We start from the raw sequence: 14,311 nt of genomic DNA on the forward strand, positions 1-14,311 counted from the left end.
AGCACACCTTACAAATTTGGAGTCATTTGGAAAATGGTAATATACAAAATAAGCTAGCCATGAAAATATATCCCTGTTTAAAGTAATACAATAATATCAGGGTTCTTTTTTATTTATATATAAAGTATTAAAAGGCTTGTGAAATTTTTAAGTTCGAGTTCTCTTAGTGAAAAAAGTCAGTCGTTCGCTATCGATAAATACTGGCATTTTGTAGCACGGTCACGCTGTTATATTCAGCGTAGGTTATTTCGCGGTATTAAAATGTATATACATTGTTAAGTTTGTGTTGTTTAGGATAAACAACAAATATCGCTACTTATATAGAAGAAGTTGTAAGGTTACTGTGAATCCTTTACATCGTAACACTAAACACATTAAATATTGTTTGATTTCAGGAGCAACATGTATCCAGTGTCCTTTGCGGCATTTCAAAAGTTAATCGTTAATTTGTCTGATATTGCAAGTGAGTTGAAAACTGCAAATGGAGACAATAGAACGGTGGCCGAGTGGAGCAGATGGTACTACACAGAGTTCTACCGGAATCCCAGTATACGGGCAAGGTTCCCTTTTAAGGTGGCGCCGTGTCCAAGGCGGACTCGCGACAACTTGCTTAAAGTACCGGAGCCAGGAGGAATTTCACAAAACGAGGTTGCAAACGTAGCAGCTGCAGTACCATCCCAAGTAGAGAAACCCGTATGCGACGTCCTAGTTGAAGGCACCCAGTCGAGGACGCTCGCTGAAACCGCGAAACCCAATGATGCAGTTCAAGGCGTTGCAGTTGAATGTAAACCATCAGGATCGGAATCTCGAGACGTTATTGTTAATGTGGAGAGGTGGGTAAAATTATTTTCGAGCACAGCAGATAAACCAGTTTTGACTCATTTCAGATGTGGCGCCTTCATCTTCCCAGTATCCTTTGATGTATTCCTAAAGTGCATCAACAAGATGTTACTGTTCAAAAAAATTGTCAGGAGCATAGAACACTGCCTGGTCCTTCTGTCCGATGATGAGTGTCGTCTTCGTACACTGCAAAGGTTCTACAACCGCTTTTACATGTATCCAGAAAAGCGATCTCCTACGAATATCTTTAATGCAACGACAGAAATCCCTTTGGAAAAGTTGCTTGAATCTGGCAAGCCGCTGGACAAGAAAGCTATCAAGAATGCGGCGGAGCTTGCTGCAATTAAATCGCTTAAAAATAAGTAAGTATGAGAAACTCTTAAAATACTTGTTTTTACAATCAATATTTCACAGTTCCATCGTCAGCTTCGAGCTATTTAAGAGGAATATGGCAAACTTATCGGACATTGTGGAGCAAATGAGGCAGCTGGACGATAATTATGCGAGCAAGGACGTCCAGGAATGTGCCCTAGACTATTACCTGGCGTTTTACATTACTCCGAGGATCCGATATAAATACGCATACAAATTAAAACCTTGTACGTCGACTGTCAAGGCCTGCATGCTGGCCATTCTCGGCAAAGATATTGCCGAAAAGCTTAGGCAAAGCCTCCCTCAGTTAGCTAGTCCCTCGCCAGGACTTGATTCGCGCAGGCCAAATACCTCATATAGTACTGAAAGAAAAGGTTTATTAAGTTCGCAGAATACCAATGACTCTTCACAAATCCAAACCAGTCCCAGCATGGAGGTTGCCCACGAACCGAGTGAAGGTCTGTCCCAGTTAGCTACTCCTACTCCAGATCACGAGCTAAGTGTCGCCAAATCTCCCGAGAATTGTGCTAGAGAAGCTAGTAGCACGAATGAAGGGCTATCGAGGTCACATAATACTTTTGAAACTTCCGAAAACCAAGCGAATCTCAGGAACGATGCCAACAAACTAAGCAGATGTATGCCGGCATTAACTTCGCCAGAACGCCATCTGCCCGAAAAGTCCACTAATGTGCTAAGTCCTCAAGTCAAAACCCATCAGAGGAAGGAGGTTGCCGAAAAACAATCGGATAGCGCGCCCCAGTTAGGGACTCCTCCGTTAGGATCTGAACTACCCATGTTCAAGACACCAGGAAGTCCTGCTTCAAAAACCAGAGCTTCGGATGAGACACCAGCTAGACCTGAAGAGATTACAGATTCTACCGATGTGTCAGAGTAAGTTAGCGTAACCTGAATTTTTTCCATAGTTTTAAAACCATTATTTTAGGACTTCCTTTGTGACAGATGTTGAAGTGGACCTTAAAAAGTAAGAAAATTATAAATTACCATTTTTTTTTAATTTTTAAGTAATCATTTTCCTAAAATTTATAGACATGGGCGCTTTATTTTTCCCGTATCACTTGAAACTTTTCGGCAATATATTAACTATGACGAGATTATCCGAGCAATTCTAGTAAATAATCACATTAAAGACGAGCATCAACTGTCAAAATTAATTTCTGATCCTTCGCACCCACAATGCAAAAAATTTTTCCGTCAGTTTTACAATAAATTTTATGCGCGCAAAGATGTTCGTCAAAGATTCAAGTATAAATTCAATTGCCCCAATCCAAAGATGCTGGCTAAGCTAAAACAAAAAGCTAAGCCATTGGATGAAAAGGCAATTTTTACAATGAATCGAACAGATAATGCAAAAACACCAAACGAACCTAAGTCCCAGGTACCTTTCACTCCTAAAACAGCAACAGAAAATTGTCCACCAAATCCCATTTCTTTAGAGATGTTCAAACGTCATGTGAGCAATCTCGACGATATTGTTAATGAGATGCAAAAATGCGATGAGTACAAAGGAAAAGGCAAGGAGGAGGTGATTCAGGACTACTACGAGGGCTTCTATTCTGGACCAGAGATGAGGGAGAAGTTCGAGTGTCGATTTAAACCATGTCCCAGCAAAAAGATAAAACAATTGCTAAGTTTTCCACCGAAAAACAAGGAGCTACACCCAAAGGATCCAAATTGCCAGGTGGCTTGTAACACAGAAAACCAAAGCGATGAAAGTTGCCCTCAGTCATCCAGAAATGTAGTACAAAAACCTCAAAACATCACCGAAGAGGAGTAAGTTAAACCTATATTTGTTTTCAGATATAATAGTAATAAGTCATGACTCCAGCAGACGAATAGTTGAACATGAAAATATACCATCCGCAAGGACGCCTAGTTCTAATGACGACATGCCCGCAGAAGAGTGTCCGCCATACCCTGTATCCTTAGAGCTGTTCAAAAGTCATGTGAGCAATCTAGATGATATTGCTAATAATATGCAGAAGTGCGTTGAGTATAGAGGAAAATCCAAGAATGAGGTTATTCGGGACTACTACAAAGGCTTCTATTCTGGACCAGAGATGAGGGAAAAGTTCGCGTGTCGATTCAAGCCATGCACCGGCACTATGCTAAAACAATTGCTTAGTTATCCAGGGAAAAATGTGAATGATTGCCTACAGGAAACTGATTGCCTGGCGACGGGCACCACTAGAACACCGCTCAAGGAAAGTTGCCTTCAGTCCAAAAGCGAAGTGACATTACCTGTTCGCAGAAATGCTTTAGAAATCTTAATGGGAAGGTATAACAAAATTTACTTTTTACTTTTTTTTTCGTATGTGTAAAATAAACCTTATAATTGCAGCAGAAAAAGAACTGAAGTCGCAAAGATAGCGATCAATAAGCCGATGACTACACAAAACCAGTCTCAATTACAACCAGAGCCTATTCCCGAAGACGCATTAGTTGTCCCAGAAGACGTCACTGAAAACCAAGGCACTCATCCACCGGAATTGCAGAATGAACTAGCCGTTACGGAACCCTTAAAAGATTGTAGTCAACTAAATGCTGAAAGGCTTTCTGAATTATCGAGGTAAAGAAAATAATGTTTAAAGGATTATCAAGCATATTTATACAACACGATATTATATTTAGCAAACAGAAGATAGAGTGGAATTATACGGCCCATAACTTTCTCGATAAATTGTTTAATGGTGTCAACTGCCCAGTAACACAAGCATTTGTAAAAGAACAATATAAAAGGTATTCCGTATCTACCGGGCATATTGTTGCCGACACCATTACTGCTGAAGACAATGATCCACAATCGTCTTCAAATTCGGTTGACCTAGAAGGTGTCCGCGCAGCTCAAACGACAGCAACTGACACACAAGCAACTGAAATGCATACAAATCCGAAAGCGTTGGAACAGAGTTCAGAGCCAACGAAAGAAAGTAGTTCAGTTAATTTAAATAATAACCTTGAAAATCCGCCTAAGCTTGAAATGATCCATGCTGAATCATCTAATAATTCAAGCAGACCAAACACTGATTTTGAAGCTGAATCGACAAAAGTCCCGGAAGATGGAGCAAGGGCTACAACCGAAGGAAATTCCGAAAATGAAACCAGTTCAGTAGAGAAGGGAGAAAATCAATTTCTTCTAGAAAGAGCAAAGGAATTATTTTTTGCAGAAGCAAGCAAGGTAAGTAATTAAATCTAACTAAGGAATGCAAAGCTTGATTGACCCAAGTCTCATTTCAAATAGGAGCACAATCTTAAGTATTTGATTTGCACAAGTGAAGGGGTGATGAGAACCATTTGGCGCATACTCTACCAACTAGATCTTCAAGAATTCTCCTACTACACGAGCATTCACGATGGCGAGGACTTGTACAAAAGCGAAGACAGCTTACACCTTTGCTTTAGACACGTCGTGGACCATGGCAACTGGCCTGTTAATCTATGCGTCTTATTGCCACGTTTTAAGCACCTGCTCCACAGTAAGGGAGTGCAGCTGGATAGGCTAAATCTGTCCAAAATATCTCCTAAAATTGTTAGCCCTTGGGAACTGAGTTCCTACTCGGATTTCGATCACATCGTTGCACAGGAGTACATCCATCGCACTGGCGAGGAAATTAAGGATGTGGTGCAATTGTGTCAAGAGAGAGAGAAACTATACGCGTGCTGTTGGGCTCACAACCAGTGGATACCACGAGTTCCACAGATCGCAGATGAGACACTCAATGCTGAACTCGGAGAGGTGGAGCCAGTTATAGAAAGGATTTTATTGAGTGAGCGCTATTTGTTGAGATTTGTTTGACACCTGTACAATATTTTAATAATGTATTTATTTACAGAGGAAATTTGTGGCGTAAAAGATGGGGATGCGAATACACCAACTGAAATAGTATCAATTCCCTCAAGTCCAAGTACTGTTTGTAGTAGAATATCGACCCAACCTTCTGAAGATAAACTTAGTCAGCAGCCCTCACAGCTCAACAGTTTGAATTTTGTGGACGTGACGGGTGTTGAATTAGCTTCGCAAGTACCACAAATGGTAGTCGATCCTCTAGTAGCCAACGAAATTGAGGAAACATCACAGGTGCCAGAAACTCAGTATGATGCACCAGCGACATTGCAAATGACATCTGTCAAGCAGGAACCCATCAGTTTTCTTAATAACCAACGAGCATTTTGTGACTCCGAAAAATGCCAATGGGAACACATTACTTCCGAGGAGCAAACAATAGACTTGGACTCCACCGAAAGTGATGGACCAAGTCTGTCCTGCTTTGCCATACAAAATCGGAATTCCGAGGATCAGCTACTTTTTATTCCGGAGGATTCTGTGCACGCAGAGGATCATGATTACGTTAAGAAAACAGAAGTATCGAAGTCCACAGAACCTGCACAACTGGAGACCAACGTAAACACGTTAAGCGTTCGGTCTATGCCAGCCTGCCAGGTTTCTGTGATTCCTAAAAAAAGACAGGCGGCCAGCCCACGTTTGAATTCCAAGCGAATGAAACTGATGAACGATAAGGTTCCGCAACTAAGACACGAATTTCAGCCGTTGCCAATGGGTGTGAAAGTGGTCCAGAGTAAAGCGCTTAGCCTTCCCGACTCTCAAAATATCACGACGAGTCCGACTCCAAAAACCAATCCCACGGAAAGACCTCCCCATCACCAAGTAAACATCACTCCATCGCAAGAATTCGCAGTCGGCAATACACTGTTGGAATGCTCGGAGCTACAAGGTCTACTAGATGGTAACGATGTCAGTGCTTGCAAGGTAAATAAAGAAGATCATCCTGTTTCTAGCAACGCTTGTACCCCGAAGCGCCTTGCCGCTTCCTCTCCTCAAAGCAGCGTTATATTCCGCGATCTTGAGCTATTCAGTTTCTATAAATCGCTGACGCTAGAGCAAATAATTAAGTATCGGATCGAAGGACCTCTACCAGGGGCAACTTATCAGAAGGCGTTGGTCAAGATCAACGATAAGTTGTGCAATGTCCGGGGTCCTCTGATCTCCAGTCTATTTCCCTACCTCTCATCCACATTGCGATCTGATCTGGAGCTGGTGCTCCATGATTTGGGAGAATTCTGCTACAAACGCAGCTGGCCGGCACATACGGATGCCACAGTGGACTTTCGCAAACGGGTTTTATTCGTATTTATGAACTTAAGCCCGAGGTTCGCGCCCTTTTCCATTAAGTTCGATAATGAATCCAGGGAATGGGGTACCTGCATCGAAGCCAATGCGGGTGATAAGTCATTGGACCAACGAGACACTACCTTCAACGCAGAAGAGCTTATCAAGCCAAACATTCTGAACAGTATCGAACAGTTAAAATGTAAATCGGTTACTTAATATTCACCGAATCCATATATGGTATTATTTATTATACAAATTTATTATTTGAATAAATATTTTTTAACGTTGCCTAAAATTATTTACATTTTCTGTATTTTCCAGACTCGGCGACGTTCACGGAAGTAAATGTGTATTTATTGTTGACAATTTGTTTCTAGCTTTTTCGTTAAATATTCTTATTTGTAGCCAATTAAGTGGTTTTTATAAAGTTTTGATTATATTAATAGAAGTAAAATTCTGTTAAAAAAAAGCTTTTGTTTGTTGTTTATTTGTGTGCACAAAATGAAATGCAGAATACAGACTTCGAAAAGCAAACATATATTTTTGAAAAAATTCAAAAGCTTCCAAAACTCTTAAATGTGAAGACTCATGTACAAAATATACAATAAATGTTTTTCACTTTGGGATATCTGAAAGTATATATTTGTCTCTTTTAATTCGTTAATATTCGTAGAGTAAAAGAGTGTACTAGATTCGTCAAACAGTCAATATCAGTTTAACTGAAGCGATTCCTACCTAACTTTAAACGTAGAAGATTACGATAAAATTGTTGATTCTTCACGCTAAGCAGTTTGTTCATCCAGCGCACTTGCGCTAAGTAACGGGTATCTGATAGTCGAGTCGTTAGCTTTCACTACCTTTTCTTTTTCTCGACATAAAGTAAGTGTCCTCAATGCATGAAATAAATAATATATAGTAATACGACCCTCAAATACCCTTTAAAACTCGTCGCCATACATAAACCAATTCTTTTATTAGCTGCCTTTCATAACAAGTGAAGTACTCATCATCCAACAGCATCTCCTAAAACTAGAAAACTTAGATCCTAGAGCAAACATAACAGCTACGGCTTGGGGCAGGGCACATCTTTTGGTTTCCAGCACTTAAATAGGCGTTCCATCCGGACGGGTTTTAGCCCGCGAAGAAGCACCTATAGAGCATGTAGAGAATGCCGAAGATCCAGATGCCCTTGTAGACCTTGTCCACCACCCACATCCTGAAAAAGAAAAATGATCATGGTCAGTGGCGAATCCCTTCTGTATGGTTTGCCTGTACTTACACCTTCATGTGCCTCCTAGCGGCCGGAATCGATTCGTCTGACTCCTTGAGGATCAGTCGCCGGGCGCAGAGCACACAGTTGGTGAAGTAGTCGATAAGGTCCAGCTCGATCTTCTCGATCACGTAGGTGCGCCGTTCCTTGTTGTTCATTAGCTTTCGCAGCTTCACCGCCTCCGAGTTGTCAAAGTTCCAAACGTTGTTGGCATAGTACTCGAATACCTCGAATCCCTTGTAGATGCGGTTTTGGACGCGGCACAATACCGGGGGATAGCGAAGTATCCAGAGCAGAGCGTCCACAAAGAGAGCAGGCATCCACTGGAAGAGCACCATGCAGATGAAGTGCACCCAGTAGTTGGACTTCATCGAGCCACCTGGATACCAAGCTACGCCGTTAAGTGGCACCTTGTTCTCAATCACCCAGCGACCCAGCTCGATGATCTCCGCCCAGGACACTTTGATGTCGTTGGACGAGGTCATGTGTGCAACCCGGTTGGTCTTATCTGTGCCAGCTGTGATGTTCCTCCAGCTGGCCACCAGTATACCATTAACAGCCACATCCACTGGCAGGAAATCGCCGTAGCCGGAGGAATTGCAGTACATGGTGCGTATGACACCCTTTCCCGCTCCGATTAGCAGGCCGGTGGGTCCGTTGATGTTGTCTGTCCAGCCAGGAATGGGCTCCTTCCAGATGGGTATGACGATCGAGGGGCGCAGGATTACGGCGGGAAGCTCCTCAAACTTCTCCACCACCAGGGCCTCAGCTAGTGACTTGGTGTAGGCATACGTGTTTGGAATATCCCCGAGTACCTTGCGCTCTATGGTGGCCACCTCGTCGTCTGTAAGCCACTCGCATGCCTGCATCACCTTGTGCGGATCTGCTGGCGGATCGTAGGGCTTCTCGTACAGCGTCTTAACGTGCAGGTGGCAGTAGGCCGTGGAGCAGTAGGCGAAGAAGTCCAGGTGCTTCAGCGTCTGAGCCAGCTCCAGCATGTACTTGGTGCCGCGGGTGTTCATGAACACGGCATTCCGGAGAGGTTCATCGAAGCTGGCCAAGCAAATGGTATAAAAGTGCATAATTAGAGGGATGTACCTATAGACTTCGTATAAGAATTGTATTTGGTTTTATGGGCATAGGATAGGAAACGGATTTTCTTTGAGTATGAGTATGCATAGATACTAACCGCACTGTAGCTGCACAATGGTACACAATGGACACCTCCTGGCGCAAAGTTTCCAGATCCTTCTCGGAGATTCCCAGGCCAGGCGAAAGGACGTCGCCGGCGATGGCAACCACTTGCTGCAGGATGTGCTCCTCGCCACGCATCTGCTTCACCTGGTCGAAAAGCTGCACACCACACGCCACAAGTAATTTTATTAATTTCGTAAGCCAGGCAATGAATTCTCATAGTTTCCATAATTCCCACCCTGCTTACCACATTCTGGAATATATCCTTGATGCGCTCCTGAGGATCCTTGCCCTTCTTAGGGCGGATGAGCAGATAAATGCGCTTTAGGCCACCGCACGACCTGCACGAATTAATAATATTGCATAAGCCATCGCGGAAATGGGGATTAATGGGGCCACGTACGAACCAGCTGGCCCGTCCATCTGCCACCCACTCCACCCACTTACCGCAGCAACTTCTCGACCAGGACCTTGCCCAGGAACCCAGTGCCTCCTGTGATGAACAGACTGCGTCCCTTGAAGCACTCCGCAATGCGGTCCACCTCGTTGTCGTCTATCTCCCCAATGGTGCCCTGGTCATCCTTCTCATACACAAACTTCGGCTTGGCGGTCATCTCAAATAGCTTCTGTCACACATAGAATCAAGTCATTGTAGTGAATCATGATTTATGGTTGGGTATTTTGGGTACACATTTAATAGTTAGTTTACAATGCGTATTTTGGGAACTATATTTTTAAAGTGGATTAATAGTTTTTTGATATAGAAGCAAAGATAGAATTCCCCTTCCTTTTAGATTCAATTTAATATCTTGTAAATACCACTTGCTTTAATGCGAATGCCTATCAGAAAATATGATCTCTAAAATGGAGTTGACATTGTTGGGTCTTTTTGGACACTTATGTATGTATGGGGCTGCGACCACGTAATGGCCGTCGCCGCCAAGTGCACTTTTAATTTCATTTGATCTTGGCTGTAAAGTGGTCGTAGCCACATGTGAGTGCGAGTATGAGGCAACCAACCAGTTAGCCGGCGGAGCGACAATTGCAGATTAGGCCACGTTTGGCTGACTGGCTGGCCAGTGGCCACATAACTGGCTGGCTGGGTTTCTGAGTGTCAACGCAGTGACCATCGAGTGGGCAAGCGGAGCGACACCGATTTGGCGTTACGGCACTAATTAAGCTATTGCCACATCCACGTCCACATCCGAGCCTATGTCCATGTCGCATGCCCCACGATTCGCACCATGAGCTTGCCATGGGCGGTGGAGCATGCCCGGAGCAACTTGTGTCCTTCGTCAACTCCACTCCGCTGACGTAAACTTGATTGAAAGCCGTTGGTCCGCTGACACATTGACCCGCATTCGACGCACACTTGGTTATTAGACGGCGCGGACTTGGACCCGCTTAACAAGCTGGACTACCTATAATCTTCTGGTTGGCGGAGCAGGCCAGCAATGAGATGGGGCTGCGGTGACAAGTGAAACTGAAGTCATGACGAGAAGGGAATGTAGTTTGACGAAGTCTGGCCTTGTATACCCTTTTCTTAGAATTATAACACAAATGTTTAGTTTTTAAGAAAAAACTTTCATTGTTGTATCGCAAATACAAATATGGCCTACAAAACCCGACATAAGTATAATCACCGAGTGAGTCATAAATTTTATGATTCAATTGCAAAGTGCCGATGAAAATGGTAGTACCCGATGTTAAGCTATAAAAGAGCAAACAACAAAGTGCCGCGATTACTATAGCATCCGTTTTATGGTCATTCCAAATGTCGTGGTCCCAAATTAAAAGCTCTAAATGACTTTAGCATTGGGCCCAGAATGGCTAGCCTGCGGCCAAGATCGCCGCCACACAGCGTAGTTCATTGCTGATACCAAAGACTGCGGCAGCGAACGTGGTTTTCGAAAGTGAAAAGGGCAGACATGTGCTAACCCGGCCAAGAGATTGGATTGCCACACTTAACCACACAACCCGCTGACCCGCTAATCTGTGCAACACTTGCTGAGCGGCAATTATTGCAATTTCAGATCTCCTCCGGGGCAATCGAGTTGGCATCTTAAACGCTCCATAGGCAAAAGCCATTTAACGATTCCCGGATAGGAGCCACTACTTTCCGCCAGTCACGGGCACTACAGACTGCAATTTATAGCACTTGATACGGTGATTGCATGTCCGACGACAGCAGCACTTGCTCGAGAAGAATGTCCAGGTGGCTGGCGTTTCCCGGTTTCCCAATTTGGAAATACCCGAAAAGTGCCCGGTGCTCCTTGGTCCGTTTGCATGTTTGGCTTCTCTTCTGGAGACAACCAGTTTGGAGCAGTCGGAGATGTCAACAATGCGATAATAAAATCAAGGAGTGGATGTGGCCATGCATGCAAGGGGGTAAAGTCACGAATAGCTGAGTGTACAGTGGTTGAGAAACATGGTCGAATATTCAACCAGGCTTCAAGGACCCATCACCTCTACGACTCGAGATTCTTATAACAATATGACATTAACAATTCAAAGAGCCTTGGACTTTGTTAACGCATTTCATTCGCATGCTAATTGCAATAATGCCACTAAAATCATCTTCGGATTCGACTTCTGTTTAAATTATTCGTGTCATTTCGATCGCACCTTCACTTGGCAACAATGGCAGACCCTTTAACGCAGATACTTGGATACTTTGCGGATTCAGTTTCAGTTTCAGATTGAGATACTGTTGACCCGCGCTCACCGAATGCTAAACACAAACTGATCACGAAAAGAGTCTCGCACTCCCAGCCAACCTAATAGAAAATAAAACGAAAACAACTTTGGGCCAAACTATGTATCGCATCGGCTAGTTTGGCGCACACACAGATGCAGATACTCCGAGATCTGGTAGCTAGTTTCCAAGCTTACACGCCGAAAAAAATGCCGCTTCATCTCGGGTCAAAAAGATATGCACATCTTCGTGGCGAGTTTTGTATGTGCGATGAAGATTCTTCGGATAAAGGACTATTTTCATCAACTTTCTAAGTTGGAAATATGTAATGCAAGTTAATGTTAATATATCAAATATGCCTACTATATGCTTAGCTTTCTAAAACATTTATTATCTTCGAGGGTATTTGCTTCTGATTATTTTTTTAATGCACAAATCATATAAAATCATTCGTTATTTAGTATTGGGATTTGTAGAACATAGAGTAATATTATGCCAAACAGATTTCCATTTTAAATAATTTTTTTCGGTGCACGCATAGATCTTCGAATCCGAGAGAGACTCGAGCAGAGTGACACGTTATGCCAGGCGAGGGGTTTCCCACTAGGCCCCTTCTGACCCCCCCTAGCCCCCTTAACCCTCTTAGCCCGCTTAACCCCTTTTACCCCCCTTGACGGTCAGGGGTCGGACTACTGTGAGCCGTTTTCTCACATCGCTGCGCTCAAAGTAAACGAACGTGTTCACCCGCTTTACCGGCTCACCATTCAATTTGGGAGGCAGTGCATCCGCCAGCAGCCAGAACGTGATGCAATTGCGTTTTGGCCCCCCAAACCGAAGCGAAACAATTCAATTTTCGGGCCAGTAGCGCGTGCGTTGCGCATACGCAGTGTGGACCGCCCCGCTTTAGGGAAATCAGCTTGGCTGCAGCCATCAATGCCAACGAACCGCATCGGTGGGTGGATCGGCGAAAAGCGGCTGCTTGAGTTTGCTCTATGGCCCACATAAATCCCCTTTGCACTGGCCATTAATTAGACGAATCTGGTTAGTTACAGTTGCTGGTCAAAAGCGTTGAGAGCGAAACAGAAAAGCCATAGGAAAATAAACAAAAAAGAGCAGCAGCCGCGAATTGACAATGGCATTGACATCGAAACAGCGTCGCAGCATCTATTTTATTGGCTTTATTTCCAGCCAGGGCTGCACCTAATCGGGCTAATCAAAGTGGCCAAGAAGCGAGTGCGAAGCGGCATCAACGGTTGACCTGACCTCTGCTCAACTCGCGTTTTGGGCAGCAACATAAAAGAATGCCACGCGATACTCACATGTGGGCTAAAAGTTGAAGAAATTCTTACATTCTAATATATTTTAATCAATATGTTTTTATAAATCTGGCTAAAATCAATCAGTTATTGTTTGTATTGGTTATAAAGACTCTGGTTATTAACTGCGTACTATGATAAACTAGTTTTGATTATTAGAAAAAAATTTGCCTATTGTTCGGACCTTGTACGTAATAAAATATCTGTTTTCCATTAAACAACAAGCAATCAGATTCATAAACAAATATTTTCCATAAGTATATATATAATAATATATATATAATAATAATATATATACTCTGATTGTTACAGTTGTTTAAAGTTTAGACTTTGCAACTGATTAAATGTGCACATATACAGAGAATAAGCCGAATAAGTGCTTTTCAAAAAAAATAAATGTAACTAACTAACTTCGAAGTTACCACATCATTTGGTTTATAAAACTTATAAGAAAATACTATGCAAGAATCTTAACGTTTTTATGGCTTACATAATATGAGGTCTTTTACAAATAACAAAAGTCAACAGTGAAGTAAACAACAAGTTTATTTAAATTCAAAGATATTTATAACTTTAAGGCATACAAATGCAAATGATTTAACAATAAAAGCTTCTGGAGTGAGTCCATAGATTACAGAGCAGCGCAGTTTTCTTGGCCAGATGATGGTCTAGCTGAACTATTTTTAACTGGGCGATTGGCACACGACTTGGCCTGGTCATCAAACCCAAGCCAAGATTTGAACTTGAACTAGTCTCGCCTTATCACATTGCCTTCTAATTCGTTTTCATTTTCGATTTTCGCATCTACTTATGCTAATGAAGCCATCTGCAGACGTGGTTTTCGAGCGTATTTATATCGATTATGGGTGATCGCCAACGAGCGCAGTGGGCACCCAATAAACCTGGCCAAAAACCCGACACATTTCTGCCCAGTCATGCGTGGTGGCCAAAAGCCAAATGCCATTGATGAGACTCGTCTCCAAAACTTTGGCCTTTTGCCGGGCCGTAATTACAGACTTCCGTCTTTTGAACAGTTTCTCAGCCCCACCCAAGAGGCGAGTCTTGAAAAGCTGGCGGGGATGGGGTGGTTTCGGGTGCTGGACGAGATGCCAGAGGCGCCACAACGTATCCCGTTACAGGTTACAGGGCCATAAAGCGCCATAAACGCCGCGACGGCAATGGCAAATTATAACGCATACGGACACGTAGTCGATCCACTGGCTAGAAGGCTAATTGGACGTGCCCGGCCAGGATGTCCCTGCTCATCCCGCAGCCGACTTAAAAGTGGGCGTAACATAACAATTGTGGGCGATTTGCATACAATTTGGTGCTCGAGTGGCCAGCAAACTGGCGTCGAAATGTTGCTACGTCATTGTTGCTGCCTCTCGTGCTTCTGGCTAATAAGTCAGCATGAATGCGGTCTGTGTTTTGGCCTTTTGTCCCGCTGACAGCCGCTGACAAGCAAAACAAACATA

General features: G+C 43.3%; 2 protein-coding genes across 12 annotated transcripts; one reads left to right on the forward strand and one right to left on the reverse strand.

Moving 5' to 3' along the window:
- The first annotated feature begins 171 nt into the window (after positions 1-171).
- Positions 172-7,001, forward strand: LOC6733789 (protein telomere ends associated). 9 transcript variants are annotated; one of them, XM_016167745.3, is made up of 12 exons: positions 172-332; positions 396-833; positions 888-1,202; positions 1,255-2,103; positions 2,156-2,194; positions 2,260-3,003; positions 3,059-3,508; positions 3,572-3,799; positions 3,862-4,408; positions 4,472-4,997; positions 5,064-5,998; positions 6,683-7,001. In XM_016167745.3, the coding sequence occupies exons 2-12, from the start codon at positions 403-405 to the stop codon at positions 6,704-6,706; spliced, it is 5,088 nt and encodes a 1,695-aa protein (XP_016026749.1). In that variant the 5' UTR covers positions 172-332; positions 396-402; the 3' UTR covers positions 6,707-7,001. The 9 variants fall into 9 exon arrangements, with proteins under 9 accessions (XP_016026749.1, XP_016026747.1, XP_016026742.1 ...); XM_016167743.3 differs by having other exon boundaries at positions 3,062-3,508; positions 3,575-3,799; XM_016167738.3 differs by lacking the exon at positions 6,683-7,001 and having other exon boundaries at positions 5,064-6,656.
- A 314-nt stretch (positions 7,002-7,315) lies between these two features.
- Positions 7,316-11,593, reverse strand: LOC6733791 (putative fatty acyl-CoA reductase CG5065). Of its 3 annotated transcripts, none has more exons than XM_016167137.3 (6): positions 11,451-11,593; positions 9,273-9,448; positions 9,073-9,166; positions 8,821-8,984; positions 7,641-8,684; positions 7,316-7,577 (listed from the first exon to the last, which is right to left on the reverse strand). In XM_016167137.3, the coding sequence occupies exons 2-6, from the start codon at positions 9,437-9,439 to the stop codon at positions 7,493-7,495; spliced, it is 1,554 nt and encodes a 517-aa protein (XP_016026750.1). In that variant the 5' UTR covers positions 9,440-9,448; positions 11,451-11,593; the 3' UTR covers positions 7,316-7,492. The 3 variants fall into 3 exon arrangements, with proteins under 3 accessions (XP_016026750.1, XP_016026751.1, XP_039147283.1); XM_016167138.3 differs by having other exon boundaries at positions 9,273-9,451; XM_039291349.2 differs by having other exon boundaries at positions 9,273-9,445; positions 11,449-11,593.
- Between the last annotated feature and the right edge of the window lie 2,718 nt (positions 11,594-14,311).

The sequence above is a fragment of the Drosophila simulans genome, chromosome 2R (genome assembly GCF_016746395.2).
Source record: "Drosophila simulans strain w501 chromosome 2R, Prin_Dsim_3.1, whole genome shotgun sequence".
Taxonomy (NCBI): Eukaryota; Metazoa; Arthropoda; class Insecta; order Diptera; family Drosophilidae; genus Drosophila; species Drosophila simulans.